The following is a 24,503-nucleotide window of genomic DNA, read 5'->3' as shown; positions in this document are numbered from 1 at the left end:
GCCTCCAGAGGAATGATCTCGATTTTGCGATTAGGCTCTCCTTACTTTAAATGTAACTGGATCAACTGTGATGTAACTGTGGTTGACATCCATTCCCTCAAGTAAATAGATGAATTAAAAACTAGAAAACCCACGATACTGGATATTCATTTAGCGGTCGATGTAGTAACCCTTCCCGATTAGAACCAGTTTTTCCCGATAATAGTCTGTAGAATGCCCTTAACATTTACAGTTAAAATCCAACAACCTTGAACATCTTTACCATCAGCTCTGCTCAGATGTAATAATACAAGAAGAAGCAGGACCATTAGGGCGTACGTGGAGTTTATCTTGGTCTAGTGTTAAGTGGTTTAGAGTAAAGGGCAGTTTCTCATCAGCTGACAGTTGCAGAGTAAGCTAGGTAAGAGAGATGAATGGCCTTGGCCGGTAGGTGTGGGACGTCCAAGCTGCCGTGTCTGGGTTTCCTGCCAAGTCCGGGCACTCCGGGTGGCCTTACAATGCAGTATCCAGAACCGTCCCTAATGAACTGAGCTGCAGCCAAGTGTATTTTTAGCCAACCAGGGTTATGTAACGGCTACCTGTCATGTGATCTGTTCACAGAAGAAGGAGGCATCAAAAGGAAAGAAATCAAGGCAGTCGCATAGATCGGACGCCTGAAAACCTGTTCGACTGCCTTCAAAGTTCAGTAAATCACATAACACAGAGGAAGTGTTGGCATCAACAAAGCAGCGACGCAGCCTCCTTTCAACGTGACGGTCAGGATTCAACACCGATCCACTGAGCTCATGGTAGCACTTTGTTGATGTGCAGGGATTGATGCGCAGTACTTAAAAACCAAGAGTGGCGCTTATACTGTAAACCACTGTGTATTCACATGATGTTGTCCATAATAGAACAGATGAAGTCCGTCGTTTGTTCTCCACAGAGCTTTGAGGTCCTGGGCCTCAGTTCACCTCTTCACCAACCTTATGCAACATGTAATACGATGATCTCTGTTCATTTCAACACGTGTTACCACTCAACCCAACCTGTTGAAAGCATGAGTGAGAACCAGCAGTTTTTGAAAGGACTTTAATAAATTAAATCACGTTTAGGGTTAAAGGTTAACTGGCTTTATTATCCCTGAAAGTTTTATCCATCCATCCATTTAATCCACATACAGTACCTAGTATCAGCATTAGCATTAACACATATGACATATTATTAGCGGTGAGGTATTATTGAAGGAGAATGAACCTGTATGTACCTGTTTATAAACTTAAGGTGGATAACATTAACTTAAAATCCCAAAAAAGAAATATTTTAAAACAGTACAGGATGTTAACTCTGTGTTGTGCAGTTTGACAAAGGTTCTCCACAGTGATCCTGACCCATGTGGTTGTATAAGGTCTAGATGAATGCTGGTTCTGGATCCGGTGTTATCAGAGGTCATTGTGTTCTTCTTAGATCTGAATCCTGATCCTTTACACAATGAAATTCATCCGCCCTCCAGGCTGTTGACCGTGCTGTTCTGTCCCGTTCAGCCACTTGTGTTCGTTAATACAACCAACAACTGAACATTTTAGGTAATCTCCTCGAAGTTTGGACATATTTTCAGTTTTTACTACAGCTGCTGCTGCTGACAAGTAATTATGTTGTACTCTGAGAAATGTTCATCAGAAGTCTTGACCTTATATGTGCAAATGTTGTGACATAACTAGTTGTAAAGCGTAACAAATTAATCAGCAATTAAAACAGGTTGTAGAAACCCATTCGATTTTTGCCAAAATGAATATAAAGATTCAAACTTTTTGAACTGTTAGGGTCCAAATACACAAATAAATGAACCAAAGACTAATAAATGTGGGTTTAGCAAAATATGACCCCTTTAAATCTGGGGATGTCCCGATTCCATCTGCAGTTGGGTGTCAGCTGCTGATCTGGCATTTTTTAGAAGATCGGATCGGATTTGGTCATGAGATCGGGTCGATTCAGACCCGATTCTGGGGCGGGGGTAAACATACATCCTGCTCCCTCAAATTAAAGTTTCCGAAGGTAGGGGAAAGGAAAATTAGCTGCACAACAGCAGGAGGCTTAGAGGAAATAGTAAAATGTCTAAAGGTTTCACTTTCACTTTAACGTGATGCACGAGTCTGGTTTTTATTCATCCCTTGGGGCTTTTGTGGAATTATTTGACTCGACCCGACCCAACCCAACCCACAAATACACTGACATTCTTTTGACCTGCTCCAACCCACCCCGTGAGTAACCCGCTGATGTGCGCATCACTAACGTACGGTGCAGAACGCACCCCCATATAAAACATGGACGGACTTGTCCATAGACCAGCTACAGCAGTGGCAAGCATGTGGGCCAAAACCGGCCTGCCAAAGGTTCTAATTTGGCCCACAGTAAGAATTTGGAAAGAGCAAAAATTATACTAAAGTTATTCAGAGTCAAAGGTGTCATAGTTGTTATTGTTCAGCTTCCACATTCAGCCCAATTATGATCTCAAGTAAAATAATAGCATACTAACCTATACATAATGACTTCAAATTTAAAACAGATTTTTATTGTAAATAGTCTGTATCGGATTGGTATCAGATCGGTATCGGCAAAACTAATCCTAAAAAAAATCGGATCGCAAGCAAAAAAATCCAGATCGGGAAATCACTATTTAAAGCTGCAAGAGCCAAAAACAATAGAATGTGAAAATATGCGCCTTCATTCTGCTTCTATGATCAGCCAAAACAAAAAAACAGAGTCCAGAGAACGGGGTAGAATCTTGTTTTCGCTTAGGCCATTTAATGTGCAGTATGATGGGAATGCAACTGTGGGAATATGAAGCTATTAGTCATGATGGTGCAGCCTGTTGTTGGCTTTGTGGAAATACCCTCCTTCTACATCAGTTTCGGTCCTCCATTCCAGTCTAATTCTTGCCTCTTCGTCTTCAGGTACTCTGGAGCCCCACCTCTCCGCCCTCCTCTGGATGGCCATGCTGGTTTCCTTGGCAATCGTCATCGTCCTGCCTCAGCCTCACGGCATCCGGGCGCTCATCGCCTCCACCATCCTGCGCCTCATCTTTTCTGTCGGACTAGAGCCCACGTTACTGCTGCTCGGGGGTTTTAATGTGAGTGTTTTGATGAACATGAGCTTTTAAACCGATCAGGTCAACAGATAGTCGCATACCACGCATTTACTACACATTAAACACACTTAACCGTGAAAAGAAGGCATGTAGACGCACCGGTTTAACCTTGGAGAAGCTACAGGGCGGGTATTGAACGTGAATAGTTTCATACGACCAAACAAATTACGTAATTACTTCCAGGTAAATACAGGAAAAGCACCACTATTGTCTAAAGTAACATTACAAAGACATGTCATTGTCGATAAATGACAGCAGGCATGTGTCATAATGAATCATGAGTCATTTTAAAACTTCACATAATAACACAGTCATCACTAATTTGTTGCTTTGAGTGTCTTTGTAAAACCGTCATTACTGCACTATTCAAAAGCAGGAAACATTACACAAACTCCCCTAGGTTAAAGTGAAATGAACTTTTTAGATCTGACAGACTAAAGAGTCACAACAAACAGATTTGAATACACGGACTAGCCTAGCCACATTAATGCTTAAACAACCCATAATGCATTGCTCTGTAAAATGCTGTATTTACACCAGTACTCGCCCTGTTAAAGTATGTAATAAAGGGTTAAAGGTTTGGAATAAATACTCAGATTGTATAAGCAGTATGCATGTCTATTTTTGGATTTTATAAAGTCTGGCTCACAGGATGTACTCAGCTGGAATAATCCAACTGTTTCAGTCTTTATTCACCTCCACGGTCTGCAAGTTTTTTCATTGAAAACACAATGACAGCCTGTAGCTGCTTTTCCATTGGACATCTGTGTAAAACTTTACCGATATTTACTAAATGTCAAAAAAACAGAAGTTCTTAATGTCAGTTTTTTATTAAATCACAAATACGATGATTTGTTTATTTATTATCACAAGATGACAGGAGAAGTCATTCCATAAACATGGCAACGAACATAAATATGGTGTTCATTTACAGATATATTCATTATTATTATATATTACCCCTCTATCCCGTACTAAATTAAGAAATGATTAGTTTCCTTATGTGTCCACACATACCGCAGCAGGTTACTCTTCTTCTTTGCTTGCTGTAACGTCCGTCAACATACGTTTTTTAATATCACTTGACCTTAGTTTCATAAAAACATCTTTCCATTGCAGTTTCGCATGATATACTATTTGCACTATGCCTGGAAAACCACCTCTTGCCAGTGCAAAAATTAGAGTTTTGGTGAAATTGTCATTTTTCCATTCGGTAAATTTTTATGCGCAAGTTATAGTCGCGCAATTTGAGGGTCAATGGAAAAGCGACTTGTGAGCTGCAGCTGCACACTGAAAAGACGTCGTGTTTTTATAATCATTACTTTAAATATTTGAAGAAATGCAAAGTAGACAAACAACCAAGAGGCTCCAAAATGAAACCAATGCAAATTATCTGGAAGTTCCAATACAGCTGACAGCCAGTAGATGCTGCAGTAAAACGCCCTGACTGCCACAGACTTACACTAAACTTTTCTTAAACTTTCTGTGTTTTTTTTTTTTTTTTTCAGCACTGATTCTGTTCTCATTTGTTTTATTTGGACCCTCCAATAAGTATTTGTTTTTAACTTTTTCTAACATTAATTAGCTTTAGGACCTGCCAAGATGGACTTTTGAAGTTCTTATTTATCCAAAAAAAAATGATAGTAGCCAAAAAAAACCCCACTAAAATTACTCTTTTATTCTCTTTTTTTATGACGTTCCCTGTTTTACCAAGTCAGTAAACTAGCATTAGCATTAGCATTAGCTCACCTCAGGCTGCTGTAGTCCTGCCCCTTTTGTCCAAATATGGTCACTTCTGGCTCCAAAAATCCAACGTGATGACTGCCAAATGACAAAGTACTGACTTCAAAACAGTAGTTCAGACAAAACGCGTGATGTGACAACTCCTACGTCTACTAATTATATATAGTTTATGCAAATTATCTCTATAGCCGACACTAAAAAAATACTACGAGTCTAGATATGATGTTAACAGATAAGTTCAAGGTGTAGTAAGTAGGATTTTTTTTTGTCTCTGCTCTAAAATGACCTTGACTGAATGAACACCAGGATACTCAAACAGATATTAGGTTATATATTTATGCTGTGAAACTGCTTTAACTGCATAGAAACACATGATTTGTACTGTAGTTTGTGCTGTAATTTCCTGTTTTGTTAAAGAACATGAATGGAAGCCAGGGTATCTCTACTGACACTGGATGTTTCTGAACCAGCCCTACTCTACAAAAAGCAATTAGTAAATCTTTTTCACATCTGTCAATAATATTCCCACTGTGCAAACCTCCCTTTTCCACAGTCGACACATTACAGCGCCTCTTTGTTCTGTCCATTGTTCTGCAGTTATGTAACAAAGTCATCTTCCTGATGAGCTTCGTTGGGAACCGTGGAACCTTTACTCGCGGCTACAAAGCCATGATCATGGACGTGGAGTTCCTGTATCACCTGCTCTACCTGATCATCTGTAGCTTGGGGGTCTTTGTCCATGTGTTCTTTTACAGCCTGCTGGTACGTGAGCACACAAATCAGAACAAAACAGCACAAAACATAAATACACGATATGGACAAAAAGTACTAGGACACGTTGAATTCAGGTGTTTCTGTTCTAACAGGGGTCTGGGATACAAAACAATAATAGCAAATATCATAGTATAGGTTTACGCTGTGACAAACATCCTTGCGTTGCTTTGGTTAGTTTGTTTTAAATTGTTGGCTTTGCTTCCAAAATGCCTCAGAGGGTTTTTTTACTAAACCCATAAAGACCCAGTGCTACTTTTGTGGCAGTTCCAAAGCAGTTTTTTTCCTTATATTGAACTTTTCTTTAATCATTTATCACAATTTATTATTATATCATCTGCTGCATTTTGCATTTTTTTCAGTAAAATCTGGTATTTTTGTGTATTTTATTCACTAATCATGTAGATGTTCATAAAAGCTCGGATTAAAGTCGAGGGTTATTATATCAGGAACAGAGAGAGCTGAAGAAAAAGTGACTTTTTCAGCAGATATCAATAATTGAACATAAAAGCAAGTGTCTCCATCCACTGCCATTGATTCAACTCCATGGGTTTTACTGGTGAATCAATGTTTAAGGAGATGACAGTGTTTCCATGGTAACTACAGAGCCTCTGAACGTCCAAATGGGTCATATCTGATGACCATGAAAAGACGACAAAGTGCATTTTACACCTATTATTTACATGTATTGATAGGAATAGTGGATCAGAAGGTATTAAACATTTTAGATCAGTAGATGCTGTTGGTCAATAGTGGCTATTTGGGTACAGTGATTTTTTTTTTTTTTTTTTAATCCATGACTATGATTTTAACCCTTTCATGCACGAATTATGAGAACCTTAATCAAGATTTTTTTCCTTAGTGTTTTTATTCCTCTTTAGGCATGAAAAAAACAATGCGATTGAAAATTTTCTTATGAAAAATAAATAAAAAATTTTTAAAAAGTAAAAAAAAAAAAAAACATAAAAAAATAGTAATAATAATTTTTTAAAAAAATTCTTATGAACCTATTTTTCATGAAGTTGCAAAAATGTCCACTCAGCTGGACACCATGCATTTAATTGCTGAAGCAAAGAAACATGTATTTACTGATAAATTGCTTGGAAACTATAACTATTACGCTCAGGGGAGATCTACACAATGTTACCAATTCATGTGTAACAAACATATGTAATGTGTTAAAACTTTAATAAAGATATGTGCAAAAAAAAAAAAAAAATCCATGAATAGACACGAGAAGAGCTGTAGAATAGCTGTCCACTGTAGTGACCAGTATACATGAAAGGGTTAAATGTTCTATCTCTAAATTTCTTAAATATTTTTTGGCGCTCTGACTGTAAATAATTTTCTACCATAACTAACCATCTACTTTCTTCACATCTCACGTAGGAAGAAAAATCTCCCATTAAACGTTAGAAAATATTGATGTTTTTATCTCAAATCATTATGAACGGGACATTTTACAGCTGTAGCCATGATGTGTCCCAATACTTTTGTCCATATAGTGCATATATACATATATTCTCATGCAGGCATACGTTGGAATCTGCGTCTTTTTTGTGCATAATTAACCTTTCCACTGAAAAACGTCATAAAAATTAGACTTTACTGGTCTTAAAGGTGCATGTTTGAGTCACTATCACATTCTAGTGTTACATCTGAAAGGCGTCACCACATTAAAGCCCATAATGTGCAGCTCTTTTCAGTTGTGCATCGCTCACCTTTGCCTCCATTTCGCCAACACGTCGACAACTGCACACACTTGTCTGATTTTCATGCCCAGATTAACCACAGTCTGTCTGTGTCTCCGAACACCTCCTCTTAACAGCTGTTTGATCTGGTTTACCGTGAGGAGACCCTGCTGAACGTGATCAAGAGCGTAACCCGCAATGGCCGCTCGATCGTCCTCACCGCCGTGCTGGCTCTCATCCTCGTCTACCTCTTCTCCATTGTGGGCTACATCTTCTTTAAAGACGATTTCATTCTGGCTGTGGACAGGATACCCAATAAAACACTAGGTATGATGAAACCCAGGTCCAATGAGTGGCCCTGTTTGACCCAGACTTTGAAGACACACAGAATAAGACGAGTCAAATGTTTTTTTGTTTTTTTTTTTTTTTACTTATGTCGGGGATGTCAAACTCCTTTTAGTTCAGGCACCAAATTCAGCCCAATTTGATCTCAACTGAGCCCGACCAGTAAAATAATAGCACTATAACCTCTAAATAATGACACCTCCGAATTTTTTTCTTTGTTTTAGTGCAAAAATTAGCATTAAATTCTGAAAATATTTATATTTACAAACTGTGCAAACAAAAAAGATGTGAATAACCTGAAAAAAAATAAATTTCTTAAGAAAAACCAGTGCAATTTTAACAATATTATGCCTCCACTTATCATATATACATGTGCATTACAGATCAAATCTACAAAGGCACAAAACATTTAGTAACAGGCAGAATATTGGTAAAATTTCTCTTTATTTTCTGTAGACATTTCAGGTTCATATTTTATTGATAAAGGGGACTTAATGTAAGTATTTTCTTAATTTAATGGGGTTTTTTGCACTTTAACAAAGACAAATTTGGAGTTATCTTTATTTAGAGGCATAATGTAATATTATTTTTTCACATTAAACCAAGAAGAAAATTTGGAGTCACTATTTATAGGTTATTATACTAGTACTACCCCACCCTCCGAAGGGGAGGCAAAGGGTATTGTTTTTGGTTTGGTTTGTTTGTTTCTTTGTTGTTTTTTTTGTTTGTTTGTTTGTTTGTTAATACTCTAACAGCAAAACTGTTGGTTGAATTCCTACCAAATTGGGTTTATATCAGTGGTTCCCAACCTTCTTTGGCTCGTGACCCCAGACATTCAAAACGGATACTTTTTTTTTTTTTTGCTAAAACTAATTTGTTTTTGATCATGTAATAGTTTACTCTACTATGCTGCAAATAAACATTAATTTTAGACACATTTAGTCTATATAATGTATATTATTATGGACAGAGGCAGTAAAGCCAGGTGTAGATTACTGCACAAAGTGAGAATTTTATTTTCCTTGGTCAGTATATGTACAGTCAGTCCAGCTTGGATTTACAAGGTTGACAATTAATACTGAACAAACAAGAACTCAAACTATGAATTATGAAAGAGCTGCAGCATCTGAAACCGACCACAATGAACATTTGACAGATAAACAGAACCACAGTGCTTCAGTTTCAGACCCACAGTTTGTCATGTCTTTTATGGATTGGGATCGTCTCTCTAAACTCACCATATGTTTTTTATTAATAAGTTTTTTTTAATTTTTATCAATTACTAGAAATTTCAGGCAACCCCATTTGAATTCCAGGCGACCCCAAGTGGGGTTCCGACCCCAAGGTTGAAAAACACTGGTTTATAGATTGCAGTGACCCAGAATACATGTGGTTACATTTTAGGGAAAAGTAGGTCAAACTTAAAATTTTTTAATGAATTTTTAAAATCTTTTTTTTCTCCTTTTTACTTATAATGGGCAACATTTCAGATGCCTATAAAAACATCAATTTTGTTTCAATTTACTTCAAACTTTGCACATATGTAGAGGCACTTGATATGCTGATATCAGCACATGCATAGACATGATGACATCAGTTGGATCGATGCCAAAATAAGCTACAATACGTGTGAGGGGTGGGGTTTGTTGTGCCTGGCACCACTTGTTTTACTGGAAATCATATTGTCCTATATGTGGAACCTGAAATAAAAGGAGTTGGACGTCCTTGACTGTTATTGTCTTAAATGTAATTTTTTGCACTTTGTAAATTCATCCCTTATGTTTGACACCCCTGACTTGTGTGTTTTTGTGTTTGCTTTGTGATTGATGTGAACAGAGCATGGGGCGAGTATGGTGGGGGAGTTCTTCTCTGGCGGAGTTTGTCAGAAAGAAAACGGAGAAAACTGTTCAACAGAAGGCGTGATGGATGGTACGTGGACAGAAGTGAAAGGTGACTGAGGATGAGGTTAAGTTACAGGGTCACCGGGTTCTTTTAAGTCTGAATCCACATGTTTGTGCATGCACATATCTCCGCAGATTCCCAAAGCGTTACGTGCATGACTGTGTGTCTGCGAATGCCTGGTTCTGTGTGTGACTACGTTAAGGTCTTTATGTCCTCGCAGACGTCTTTGATTTTGCTGATTCGTCCCCCTGACCTGTAAATCTGGGCGTCTATGAGCAGTCATGGGATCAGACAAGGTTGGGTCTGCTGAGGGGAGATTTTAGGGGGTCTGGATGAAACCGGGGAGTCTGAAACCCGCCGGAGGGGCTTGAGGGGTCAAAAGTCGAGGATTTATTGCTGTGAGGTGTAAGCGGGTCGATGGGTTTGGTCGGTGGCGGCTGGCGCTTCTTACTGCAAACAATGAGACCCTGTAAACTCCATGACCTTAAAGGGAAAAGCTTCCCATCAAAGACAGGCAGCACCTTAAAATTGACCAGCAGACCATGTCCAATCCTGGTTTTGGCGTGACCTCGTTTATCCATCACCACCAGAACGGCTAATTACGGCGTCTGGTGACTTGACTTGATGACCTTCAGAACATCCCTGCTTAAACTGGCCGTTATATTAAGTTGGTATTCTAGTCTAAGTGTATGTGTTTGTCCTGTGGCAGACAAAGCTTTGCATTCAGCCCGTAAAACAGAAACACTATCTGACACTTCAATGTTCCGATGTGTCCCTCGTAGCGTCCCTCGCCGTCCAGCCGTCGGCCGTGGTGATCGAGGACAAGGAGCGGACATGTGACTCCCTCCTCATGTGCATCGTCACTGTGTTGAGTCACGGCCTGAGGAGTGGAGGAGGTGTCGGAGACGTCCTGCGGAAACCGTCCAAAGAGGTACGAAGACCAGGAACGCAAAAACAACAAGACCAGACCAGTCAAGGTTTATGGACACAAGTATTGGGACAGTTCAGGTGTGGGGGCGGGGCTAAAAAAAAATATTAAGACATATGTCCTATCGTCACATTTCTAAAATAACTGACAAAAGTGACCTTTTTGGTTCAATCTCTTAGGCTAAAATCCTAAATCTACATATTACTGTGTATTTGTTTTTTAGCGGTTTTAATATATGTTGTATTTATTCTTATTTTAGTAGTTTTAGTAGTATTGCATTCGTATCTACAACTTTGTACAGCACTGTGGGCACTTTCCGTTGTTTTAAATGCGCTATATAAATAACATTGACTTTGACTTAAATGATCAAATACTCAATTTCTTCCTCTTTCGGAAGAACAAAATCTGGAAAAAATACAGTAGAAAAAAAAGGCATGGCTGCATCTGACAGACACAAACAAATGCAAAGGATTTTTTTTTTGCTTTTAATTAAAAAAAATAAGCAAACTAAATTCTTGACAGTTTTATTATGTTATGTCCTGAATGTGGACAAAAGTATTGGGACACATTGAATTCAGGTGTGGGGGCGGGACTAAAAAAAAACAAAAAAAACAAAGACACATGTCATATCGTCATATTTCTAAAGTAATTGACAAAAATGACCTTTTTGCCTAAATCATCAAATACTCAATTTCTGTTTGTTTTTAGTGAAAAAATTACTTTTAGGCAATTATTTTAAGAAGGTGATGATACAATTACACAGTATATGCAAAAAGTTTTCTGACACCCTTAAAGTTTTACGCCGCCCCAGCATGTGTCCCAATATTTTTTTGTTCATAATCCCACCCATGCACCTTGTTTTTAATTTTACCTTGTCTGTATCCTTTATTCAGGGTTTCCACAGGGTTTTAAAAAGTCTTAGAAGCCTTGAATTTACAAATATGCTTTTACTACCTTAAAAAGTGTTTAAAAGGTATTAAATTTAATGTGCTAGGTTTTAAGTTATGTTGCCATAAATATGTTCGCTGTATTGTCTTTAAATATGTCTGTTAAGTGTCCAAGCTGCAAAGAAAGTAACTTTAGTTTACTCAGTTCCAACTTGACAATTTATATGGAAATTGGGAACCAGTAATCGCTAACTTTGTAGCCCCCGGTGACAAATCAATGCGTTGGACTACATACATACATTTTCCTGAATTCTAGGAGTCGCAAATTTTTTGCCAGAATGTCCATGAAATGGGCATTAAATTCTGTTCAAAGTAGTCTGAAAAAGGTCTTAAGAAGTCTTAGATGTAATTATAGAAACCTGTAGGAACCCTGTTTATTACCTGTATATATCCTTATATGTTGTACATATTTCTTTTATCTGTACTATAGAGTTAGCTTTTTGTAAATTTCATTAGTATTTTAGTAGTATTTGTAAATTGAGTTAATATTTTATCTTTGTAGCCAATATTTCTCAGTATTTTGTGTGATTTTTTTTTTTTTCTTTTTTGCATTTTAAGTGTTTGCTTCTAAACAGATTCTTCATTGTTCCCGCAAAAATGACAGTAAAGCGTTGTTTCAAGTCTATTCTATAAACTTGAAACAACCACGTGGGTTTTTTTTTTAGACTGAAGGGCTAACGTGACCTCACTTATAGTCTTTCATAACTCCAAACCTGCTCGAAAAAGCATTAATGGTTCTTATCCAGGATGAAGACGAGCTGGTACGGTACCCAAACCTGCACTAGATCTGCAGCTTGACCCGCACGAGGCCGTGACTCATATGTACTTACGTAAACCTCCGGTAGATTAGCGCTCATGTGAATTCTCTACTGATTTCAGTCGAGTCAGGTTTTGTTTCACATGTAATGATGATTTATGTCCTTTATGAGTGTGTTTTCGGTGCAAACGAGGCACGGTGAGTCACTCCAGAGTGATATTACGCTGGGTTCCACACTATTTTACATAAATAATCATTCAGTGTAGTTCAGATTAAATGCTTTATTGTGCTGTTTTTGACTCTGACGGTGTTAATATGTCGGTCCGTTTTCTCCATCTTCGCCTCTATAGGAGCCGCTCTTCGCCGCCAGAGTCATCTACGACCTGCTCTTCTTCTTCATGGTCATCATCATCGTCCTCAACCTCATCTTCGGTGTCATCATCGACACGTTCGCCGACTTGAGGAGCGAGAAACAGAAAAAGGAGGAAATCCTGAAGACGACTTGTTTTATTTGCGGTGAGTGTGTCGAGATATAGAGCGGCGGCGCCACTTACGGAATATGACTCATGACCTTTGACTTATATTTTCCCATTATTCATGGTATCGTTTCTTCGCTCCTTTCTAAGAACTGTTAAAATCTGAAGTGCTTTGTTTATATCAGTGCTATAATCGATACTTTGGGTGTGAAATCCATCTTGGTTCAGGTGTGATTGCCTACGTTTTTACCGAGGGTCTGTTCTGACTCGGATACAGTGCGACTTCACTTCTCGGCTGATGTGTTGCAGTTTTGCATCAGGGCTCTTTGCAACATGGGGGCTGTTTTTCTGGGTAGTGTAAACAATGAAACGCCTCCTCTTCCCAGAATGGCGTGTTAGTCATGGCAGGTGCTGTTGTGGAGGAGTGTTTCTTCCTGTTGCCATGAGTCTTGACCATGTTAGACGATGCAGTCACTCAGACACCGGCCTCCTCCAGTTATAAACTATATGGACAAAAGTATTGGGACACGCGGAATTCGTTTCTTTTCTAACGGATCTGGGATACAAAAAAATAATGGCAAATGTCAGAATACAGTTTTATATTGGGGTAAATATCATTGCATGGCTTAGTTTAGTTTGATTTTTTTTTTCTTTGCTTCCAAAATGCCTCAGAGATGTTTTTTACTTAATTGATTTTTGTTTTGTTTTTTTAATCCATGTTTATAATTTTAAATGTCCTACCATTAAATTTCTAAAATATTTTTCTTACTCATTTTCTACCATAACTAACCATCTACTTTCTTCACATCTCACTTAGGAAGAAAAATCTCCCATTTAACTTGTAGGAAATATTGATGTTTTTATCTCAAATCATCATGAACAGGATATCTTACAGCTGTAGACATGATGTGTCCCAATATTTTTGTCCACATAGTTTATAAACATCAAAATTTCCTGTAAGTTTAATGGGAGATTTTTCTTCCTAAGTAAGACGGTTAGTTGTGGTTAGAGCACAAAAAATATTTTAGAAATTTTTTTTTTTTTTTTATATCATTGCATTGCCATGCTTAGTTTACATTTTTATCTTTGCTTCCAAAACACCATAGAGTTGGTTTTTATTTAATTTCTCTCAACACTGACTTTTTTTTTTCATTCTACCTCAAAATTTCTAAAATATAATATTTTTCTTTGTAGCATACTTATTTAATTTCTGACTGCTTATCGATGATCATTTCTATAACAGCGGAGGCAGGAGACACCCCCCCCACCCCCACCCCTCGATTTCTGTACACAGTTCCGTATATGTTGTTCAATCTTTAATTAAGTTGTATCAGAGTGTTCTTTAAGTGAGTTTAACCTCCTGAGACCCAGCAATACTTTTTTGTCCCATGTAGGGGACAAGAGTTTCATAGCTTTATTGGGAAAAAAAAAAAAAAACAAAACAAAAAACGCTGTCCACTGCAAAGGACATTTCATAAAAATTTTAAAAATGCATGAAAAAATTGTTGCATAGTGCTGTTTCCAATAAAGGCAACTATTTAATACAAAAAAAAAAGCCAAAACTTGTACTTTCCCGAGTCTCAGGAGGATATGAGCCCCATATAGCTATGTTTATTCTGTGCAAACCAGATCATCCTTTGGAGGATCATGTATATCCACTGTGATTACCTGAGTGCAATTGCTGGGAAATTTAAGATATTGAAGGACAGTGGTCACTACAAGGACGAATGAACTTGGTTCCACGATCTGAGGCTTTTCATTTTTGGGTGAAGTGCATCTGGACTCAAAACAAAAGCTGGAATGACATTTGTCTTTTTTTTTTTCTTTTTTTTTTTTTAATTTTACAATGTTGATCTCCTGGTGAATTTACCTGTTCATTCCAAATAAAGATAGGATTAAAAAAAAACAATGTATAAAATATTTTTCGTGCTCTGACTGTAAATAATAATTTCCTACCACAACTAACCGTCTCATTTTGGAAGAAAAATCTCCCATTAAACTTACAGGAAATATTGATGTTTATAAACTATGTGGACAAAAGTATTGGGACACATCATGCCCACAGCTGAAAGATATCCTGTTTGTGATGATTTGAGATAAAAACATCAATATTTCCTACAAGTTTAATGGGAGATTTTTCTTCCTAAGTCAGATGTGAAGAAAGTAGATGGTTAGTTGTGGTAGAAAATTATTATTTACAGTCAGAGTATGAAAAATATTTTAGAAATTTAATGGTAGAACATTTAAAATCATAGTCATGGATAAAAAAAAAAAAAAATCAATGTGGAGAGACATAAAGTAAAAAACCTCTCTGAGGCATTTTGGAAGCAAAGATAATTGAAACCAAACGAACCAATGCAATGATATTTATCCCAATATAAAACTATATTATGATATTTGTCGTTATTGTTTTGTATCCCAGATGCTTGTTAAAAGAAACACTTGAATTCAACGTGTCCCAATACTTTTGTCCATATAGTGTATAGCGCATTACTGCTGTTGCATCAGTGGCCACAGGTCATGTTAAGAAATCACAGAAGTTTTTTTTTTTACTTTAGAAATCAGTCTAAGAATGCAGATGGATCACTGAGCACATTGTCTCGTGACTCAATTTCCTCTTGTGGGGTTTTTTTTTTTTTTTTTTCCTTCTTATTTTTGTCACAAGAATGTTTGTGTGACGTTGGTATGTAAAGGTCACATACTTAAATGCACTCTTTGTTTGTCCTTTTACCCTCAGGTCTTGAGCGAGATAAGTTCGACAATAAGACGGTCACGTTCGAGGAGCACATTAAGGTGGAACACAACATGTGGCACTACCTGTTCTTCATCGTCCTGGTGAAGGTGAAGGATTCGACCGAGTACACGGGCCCCGAGAGCTACGTGGCCGAAATGATCAGGGTAAGACTCTGGACGCCATTAGGTGTATGTTTAATTTTTTTAATTTTTGGTTTAATAAACACTTTCGCAGATGCGCCACAGTTCAACAAGTCATTCCTGGAAAGATGTTACAGAATCACAAGCATGAACGCATCATTTAGAAACAGAAACATAATAAAAGAGAAATGAGAATGATTAAAAAACACAATTTATGTGGAAGTCCTCTATCATATTGCACTGTCATTGCCTGTGAAATTGCTTCTAATAAAGAAAGTCAATAAAAAAAAAATACAATTTAAGATACCGTGATAATACGACACTGTTTCCCCTTAAGTTGGAATAATATATTTCTACATCTTTTCATTAAATCATTGTCACCAAGGGATTTATTCTAGATAGATAATTAGTAGAACTAGACAGAAGTTCAGTCATTAGTCAAAGTTGATTACTGATGTGTAAAAACAGAAATGTGTCTAAAAATACAATGAATACAGCTTTATAGGCAACAGTGTATTACAGCCGACATAACCCATAACTCATCTAATATAGTGAAATATAACTATAATACACGACATCTTACATAATAATGTAAAATATAACAATAAAGCTATCATGCATCGGTACAAACTCTGCTTTATGTTCATTTTTACTTTGTTAACCTGTTAAACCCTGACCATATTTTCAGGGGAAAAACGCCTAAAAAGACATACCCAAAGTAAATGAAGAATTACTTCACAATAATACGGTTCATACGGATGTTCTTGGTGTCTATGGACATTTAGAGACCTCACAGAATCTATTCCCTTTGTCTAAAATATTGTATCTATTACTATGCCTGATTAAACTGTAACAAACTAAAAGAGAAGTTCGAATTTTTTATCCTCGCCTGTGTATTTTTTCGGCTGGATTGACAATGATATGCATAAATTAATTGTTTGTGTCAGAGATTTTTTAATAGCGTATATTTCACCCCACAAAGATTAAAAATCATGTTTGAACATTAAAGTTTGCACGAAAATACACTTTTGATGTACTTTTATTAACATTAGGGTCTAAACTTTGAGCAAAAGTTGAAAAAAACATCCATTGTCCTGATTTATTATATTTTTATAGTAGATGAATATTAATATAATTTTTTAGGCCCGCCGGTGGGCTGATAGGGCTAAAGGGGTTTTAAAATACATACTGCAGCTCATTAAATAGCAAAGAGATACTTTTTTCACACATTATATAATATTTTAAAGATAATGAGGAGAAGTAGATCACTATGTATTAATATACTGTCATATTTATAATTTCTTCAAACATCTTCTTCTCCAAAACTACAAGTCTGATTCATTTCACATTTTATCTGTAGCTGCCTTGGGACAATGTCTACAAAGTTTGTTCACAGTTTTGACAAATTTTGATTTTGAAATTTTTGATGATTTTTTTTTTAAATATTAAAAATGTGCCTTTACTTATAATGGTCCATATTTTAATGGTTGATAACATGGAAATGCTTAGAGATATAAATATTATTACTATTGAGCACTGATAGAAAGTCATATATGGACTTTAATTTGGGTCCATGACCTTTGACCTTGAGTGACCTTGAAGGGTCAAACACAAGGTTACCAATGTGTGTAGATTTCAACAATCTTCTTCTCTGCAACTATAGGTTGGATTCATGTCAAATTTTATTTGTTGCTTCCTCGGGATAATGTCTACAAAGGTCACAGTTTTTAGAAATTTAGATTTTTTTAATTTTTTTTATGAATTTCTTAAATATTAATCATCTGCCTTTACTTATAATGGTCCATATTTTGATGCTTCTAACATGTAAGTGGTTACAGATATCAGTATAGGTCCTATTGATCACTGATAGAAGTCATATATGGACTTTGATTGAATTAGTGGAGTTCTCCTCCAGTGAAAGTACCACCCACTTCTACTGGGAGATTGATCTCCTGCATCCAGACCACAGGAGTCTAACATAGAACAGAACCTGACACATTCAACTTGGTATTGACACTTGATAGAACATGATGCTGAGATACAGGGACATTGGTCCTTTTTTTTTTTTTTTTTTCCCCGTATACATTTTCATTTTTTTCTCTGAATGTCCTTTGCAGTGGCTTTTTTTAAACTCGTTTTATTGAAATTAGAACAATGACAATATAAAAAAGTCATATACAGTATCCAATATATGTGATGTCAGAACAAGAGCACTACACCAGCACTCACCTGTACACACACACATAAAAAAAAAGGGAGGGGGAGGGGGAGGGGGTCTGCCTAGCCTACTTACTTAATATTAAAATCAACCATAAAGGGTTGCAAAATTGAATAAAATAAGTTTACATTATTTTTTAGTGAAAATTAGATTTTCTCCAAATGTAAGTGTTGCATAATGTCTTCCAACAGAATCTGATGACTTGGAGGATTTTTGTTCTTCCAGTTGAACAGAATCAGACGTCTGGCCAGTAGTGTCCCAAACCTCGAAACAACACTCTGTTTAGTACTAACATCCACTCCTGTTGGTCCCACATCAAACATTATTATTATTGGATCTGGAGCTATTTTTACCTTCAGCTTTGTGCGCAAATCTGATCCTAATTCTGGTTGAAAATTACATATAGTATGTAAGTTCAAAAATCAAGCCTCGTGTCTTCCTCAAAGGGAGTGAAGATGCTGAAACCTCTGTGTAGAGTAACGAGGTTCATCCGTAGCCTTTGCCCTGTTTGCTATAACAGGTAAATGTTCTGCAGACCTGATGAACTGTGTCTGCAGAAGCGTGCAGCGCTGAACCAGCTGTCCTTGTGGTCTTTACTGAGGTTAACCTTCAGCAGCAGCAGCAGACGCTCGGAGATCAGGTTTACATCGGTGTGGATGGAGTCGACGGGCCCAGGACTCGTTATTTCTGCTCAATATAGTTTTTAACGGCGTGTTTTACATTTTTTACCTGATCTGCCCCAGGACTGCATTATGTAATCCCTGCCTCCGTGACCTTGAATCCTCCCAAAGTATTATCACACCAGTCAGCTTTGTGAATGGAGAATTAACATTCAGATGCAGTCAGGCATCGACATAAAATATGTTAATCCCCCGAAGCAGCCACGACTAGTTTTAATCATTAAACACACACACACCCTCAGCTAAACATCGACTCTTGTGGTTTTTGTTTCGTGGCGGTGTTGAGGCGTGTCGACGGAAAATCAAATGAAAACAAATATTTGCTGTAAATGAATTCGCTGCATCATTAAAACATGGAAACAATAATCAGTTTTTTATTTCTCCATTGAATGCACATGTTCCACCAGGAGGATTTTTACACCTCTGTGGAAAGTTGGATGAAAAATGTATAAAATAGATAATTGATCGTTATCTTGTTGCATCATGCATCAACATAAAAACAAAAGAAAATGCTCTGAAAGCATCTGATTTCATTTTCTTTCTGGATTTTGCAACTTTAGATTAATAGAAACAAAGTAAGTGGAAGATCAGAACAATGTCAAATGTGGTTTTAATCTGTCATAAACTTCCAAAAGAGAAGATTGTTTCACAAATTTTTGAATATGCAGCAAAGTTGTGAAAAATATAGAACCTTTTCACTCAGAATGTTGACAAAATGAACAACAGCATTGAAATCCTGTAAAAAAAAAAAAAAAAAAAGAAACATGACAAGACATAAAAACAAAAGAAAACACTCTAAAAGTGTCTGATTTCATTGTCTTTCTGGATTTTGCGACTTTAAATTAATAGAAACAAAACAAGCACAGGCTGAGTTTGTATTCAACAAGATCAGAACAATGTAAAAAGTGGTTTTATCGTAAACTTCCAAAAAGAGAAGATTATTTCTCAAATTTTGAGGTCCAACAAGATAAACTGTTCTTTTCAACATCTCAATATGTGGCAAAGTTCCAAAAAATGCGGAAATTTGTCACTCAGAATGCCGACAAAATGAACAACATTGAAATCATTTTAAGAAGAAATATAACAAGACATAAAAACAAAAGAAAACACTCTAACAGCATCTGATTTCATGATTTGTTATCTTAATTTTCTGCATTTTACATCAATATATGCAGGATTTCGCAACTAAAAGAGTCAGTTATTTCATAAATCTAGAGTTTGGACAAGATAAGATGTTCTTTTCAACATCTGAATATGCAGCAAAGTTAAGAAAAAAAAGCAAACTGTGGAAACATTTTGCTCAGAATGTTAAAATAAACCATACTTCCAAAAAAACACATCTGATACTTGACTCATGTTCAGTATAAAGTAAATATTCACTGTAAATGAACTCGCTGCATCATTTAAATGAACAAAAAAATGAAAACAATGAACAGTTTTCATTCAGATGCACATGTTCCACCAGGAGGATTTTTACATCTCTGTGGAAATCTGGATGAAAAATATCTGAAATGTACATATTGATCAACATAAAAACAAAAGAAAACACTCTAAAAGCATCTGATTTCATTTTCTTTCTGGATTTTGCAACTTTAGATTAATACAAAACAAAACGAGTGCATATTCAACAAAATCAAAACAATGCAAGATGTGGTTTTAATTTTTATAAATGTCCAAAAAGAGAAAAATATTGCACAAATTTTGAGGTGGAACAAGATGAAATGTTCTTTTCAACATCTGGATGTGCAGCAAAGTTCAGAAAAAAACACCAAATTGTGTTAACATTTAGTTCAGAATGATAAAATAAACCAAACTGACAACAAAAGAACACCAGGAATAAGAGTACAGGGTGGGGAAGCAAAATTTACAATATTTTGAGGCAGGGATTGAAAGACAGTGTATGACCAATTAGTTTATTGAAAGTCATGAGAATTTATTTGCCACAAGAAAATTGACATAATAGAAAATGTTTTTATTCTATGTGTCCTCCTTCTTTCTCAATAACTGCCTTCACACGCTTCCTGAAACTTGCGCAAGTGTTCCTCAAATATTGGGGTGACAACTTCTCCCATTCTTCTTTAATAGTATCTTCCAGACTTTCTCGTAATAGTTTTGCTCATAGTCATTCTCTTCTTTCCATTATAAACAGTCTTTATGGACACTCCAACTATTTTTGAAATCTCCTTTGGTGTGACGAGTGCATTCAGCAAATCACACACTCTTTAACGTTTGCTTTCCTGATTACTCATATGGGCAAAAGTTTCTGAAAAGGTATGGATAATAGTGTTAGGTATGATTATGACATCAATATATGTTTGGTTTCAAAACAATTGACGTAGTGCCTGCTGAGAAAAAACAACTAAATGTTCATTGTAAATTTTGCTTCCCCACCCTGTATATGGAGCCGCCGATGTCGTAGGGAAATTATATTAGAATATGATGTAAAATTGCATCACCTAATCATTTTTGTAGCAGGTTGTGGTTGATTTTGTGTTGCTAGTTTAAGATATTTGAGTCATGTTTTGTATAAAATAAGTATTTGCCGTAAGTGAACTCACTGCGTCATTTAAATGAGCGAAAACACGGAAACAATGAACGTTTTTTAATTCGGATTTTTACGCCTCGGTGGAAATCTGGATGAAAACGATCTAAAACACACAGATTATTGATCGTTTTCTTGCATCATGCATCGTCTGTGAGTGATTAGGAAGCATTTGTAGCTGCTGGAGGAAAGCCCCTTCTTCTGAAGTGGTTGAGTCCCTGACGCATTTGGGTTTGTGACACAGTTTCTCATTCGATGCCATTTTAGCGCCTTCGGTTCACGTCTGCATCTTGTGAGGAGTCACCTGACGTGGGATTAAACCCCGTCCTCTCAGCAGATAACCCCCACTGAGTCTCAATGAGTCGGTCAAGGCTGCGCTGCGGTGGGTTTTTAGGTAACGAGGTCGAGGCGGGAGGTGTGACTGACCCCGTCGACCCGTCAGCTGACTCCCTCGGCCTCGGCGTTCACATGGAGGTGTTTGATGTTCGGGCCTCGGTGCGTTATCGTCTGAACTCTGCACCGAGGTCGCGGCGTTCACAGACGCTCGCTTGTCTTACATGTTTATGACATCATGTGCACAATTCTGCCTTTCTGTCCTTAAAATCACATTCTTCAGGCCAGTTTGGAACTTCAACGCAGACTGATTAAACTGATAAATCACATGTGCAACAGCAGAAATCCCCCGATTTGGTCATAGTATGACTCTTCCAAAAACAGCCCAACCCAAAAAACAACAAAAAAAAACCCCCTCATACTTCACATACTGCAGCCCTGTTAAAAATACAGCAGATAGAATTCTAATCTGAGTTAGTAGTTTGTAGGAAGCTTTATGTGATATGTTTGATTTGAATTTTATTCCCACTGTGTAATTTGTGAAGCGGCATCAACGGATTTGCTACTATAATTTGTCTTTATTTATTTCAAACATGCAAAAAAATAAATAAATAAAACATTCAAATGGACAGAATCTATCTCCAGGCACATAGAAGTCTAAATTTTGCATGGTCGAAAAGGAGTAGGAAGAAGTATAAACTTATTTAATCCTATCCCTCAGTGCTTTTGCACCTTTATCACTAACTTGATACCAAACAATACCATTTTCCTAATTTTAACATCAAACCACAACAAATACATAATACAGTAACTGAATTACACCCAACAATATGATATATTGTTAGATATAATAAGTTTATGTGTTGAGAAAAAAAATTAATTAACTAAATTCTGCTTAATTTCTTTAACATTTCAAGGCTGATTTTGTCCTGAGTGAATGTTAAAATTATTGCTAAAAGATGCAAAAACACTGAAATCGTATTTCTAAAAATATTACAACACATGAAAACCGAAGAAAACACTCTTAATAGCGTCTGATTTCATGATTTGTTTTCTTAATTTTCTTAATTTTAATTCAATATATGCAGGATTTTACAATTTAAGATGAACCGAAACAAAATTCATGCCATCTGAGCTCATATTCAGCAAGGTCAGAATTATGCCAACAGTGGTTTTAATCTGTTTAATTTGTCAAAAACTTCCAAAAAGAGGAGATTACTTCACAAATCTAGAGCGTGAATAAGATAAAATATTCTTTTCAACGTCTGAATATGCAGCAAAGTTAAGAAAAACACCAAACTGTGTTAACATTTAGCTCAGAATGTTAACAAAGTAAATCACACTGACAAAAAAATAAATTATGTGTTGCTTTTTTGCTGTTTTTCACCATAGATAGATAGATAGAGAGATAGATTCAAAGATTTAAAAATTTTATGTGTCATTTGTGCATACATATACACATAGGAACTTTTGCACGGTCGTTCAGGAAGTCAGATAAAAGATACTAGAAAAAACACATAATTCTGTAAAATATATATATGTGTAAGTGCATAAAAACCAACCCAGGAGACAATAAACTGAAATAAATAAATACGCCGCAAGGAGGTAGTCAGTCTACAACAAGCTCATATACTGTATATACATACACATCTACACACATGCATATACATACATATACACACATACATGTACACATATACACATACATTACACATTCATTATATTGCACTATGCCCAGTATTGATAGATAGATACACTACAAACAAAACGTTAGGGATTTTTTTTATTTTTTTTTTTTTTGTCATTTTTGCCATTTGTAAATAAAACTATGTCTGGTCATTTAAAAAATGTTTCAATTAAATTCACACACAAAAAAAGTAAAAAAGCACTAGATAGATAGATAGATAGATAGATAGATAGATAGATAGATAGATAGATAGATAGATAGATAGATAGATAGATAGATAGATAGATAGATAGATAGATAGATAGATAGATAGATAGATAGATAGATAGATAGATAGCAGTAGAATATAAGAATAAAAATAGATTACAAGAGCACACTATATATAATAAATTACAAGTATAAACACAGAACTGGTAAAAAAAATAATATCTGGACAGCCAAACAGTAAGGTGCAAACTAAAATAGAATTTTTGCATAAATATCATTAAAGTGCATGTGAAAATAGGTTTATATTTGATCCTTATTCTGCATAAACCTGCAAAAATGTACGTTTGAAATGATTCATTTATTACAGAAGTGTGGGATAAATCTATAAATCTGCCTGTGTGTCTGTCGTTCATGTGATCGCTCAGTTTCTATGTGAATCGTTCTTCTACTTTCATCTCCCACCTGTTTTTGCTTGATTTGATGCTGTATTAATGTGGGAGAAATAACAGTATAAGGAGGGGGGGTGTATATATAATCATACTAGTCTGACAATGACTGGGACTGACGTCAATGCTGCAGGGTTCTGGGTGAAATGTCACGTCCGAGGTGCCAAAAGATGATAACTTTCTCACATTCTTTGCCCTAATTCCTCTGAAGTCCAAACACGACCCGAAACATCCTCGACTCAAACCAAAACCCTGGAAACGCTGCGTGTTTTTGTCACTCGTGTGTACGTGTGCGTGAAGGAGATGTGTGAAGGTTTTATTTTCTGGGCGTATATTAGTGGGCTGTGAGCTCGTCAGGTGGCTTGCGGCATGACTGTGACGTTTTCTGTTGCTGTTTTAACCACAGTGCATCCTGTTTCTCTGTCACGGCCCCTTTGTGGTTTTAATAATGAAAAATGCACTTCCGTCATTTCCATCGAACCGGCCCAACGTTGAGTCTCGAAGCCGTGGCGGCGCTTCTCCGTTTACTGGAACAGCGTTGAGTTGTAAACACTGGGGATGGAAAGAGGGACGGGCCGCCACCGCCGATGTCGTCAAACAAAACGCACGTGTGCTTTCGGGATCCTGAAAACGGGGAAACGACCAACACTGTCTTATTTCACACAGAAGTTTCACAGCTGTTGCAAAAAAAAAAAAAAAACACAACTTGCAACAATGAAAACAATATGGAATTAATCGATAATCGGTCTTACTATTCAATTCAATTCAGTTTTGTTTGTAGAGCCCGATATGGTAACAAGGTCGCCTCACAGGGCTTTACAGAATGAAT

General features: G+C 36.6%; 1 protein-coding gene across 13 annotated transcripts in view; it reads left to right on the top strand.

The window, feature by feature from the left end:
- Positions 1 to 24,503, top strand: part of itpr1b (inositol 1,4,5-trisphosphate receptor, type 1b) — a 223,256-nt gene that overhangs the window by 184,242 nt on the left and 14,511 nt on the right. For 9 of the 13 annotated variants that reach the window (XM_030135516.1, XM_030135523.1, XM_030135522.1 and 6 more), the window contains 7 exons: positions 2,934 to 3,109; positions 5,468 to 5,632; positions 7,470 to 7,659; positions 9,514 to 9,627; positions 10,362 to 10,510; positions 12,562 to 12,727; positions 15,425 to 15,585. In XM_030135516.1, coding sequence (XP_029991376.1) covers positions 2,934 to 3,109; positions 5,468 to 5,632; positions 7,470 to 7,659; positions 9,514 to 9,627; positions 10,362 to 10,510; positions 12,562 to 12,727; positions 15,425 to 15,585 — 1,121 coding nt within the window. The remainder of the gene's footprint in view (positions 1 to 2,933; positions 3,110 to 5,467; positions 5,633 to 7,469; positions 7,660 to 9,513; positions 9,628 to 10,361; positions 10,511 to 12,561; positions 12,728 to 15,424; positions 15,586 to 24,503) is intronic. The other 4 variants (XM_030135524.1, XM_030135521.1, XM_030135519.1 and 1 more) reach the window with 1 other exon arrangement.

This window comes from Sphaeramia orbicularis, chromosome 5, assembly GCF_902148855.1.
Source record: "Sphaeramia orbicularis chromosome 5, fSphaOr1.1, whole genome shotgun sequence".
NCBI classification, from domain to species: domain Eukaryota; kingdom Metazoa; phylum Chordata; class Actinopteri; order Kurtiformes; family Apogonidae; genus Sphaeramia; species Sphaeramia orbicularis.
This window is presented reverse-complemented; position numbering and strand designations above follow the sequence as displayed.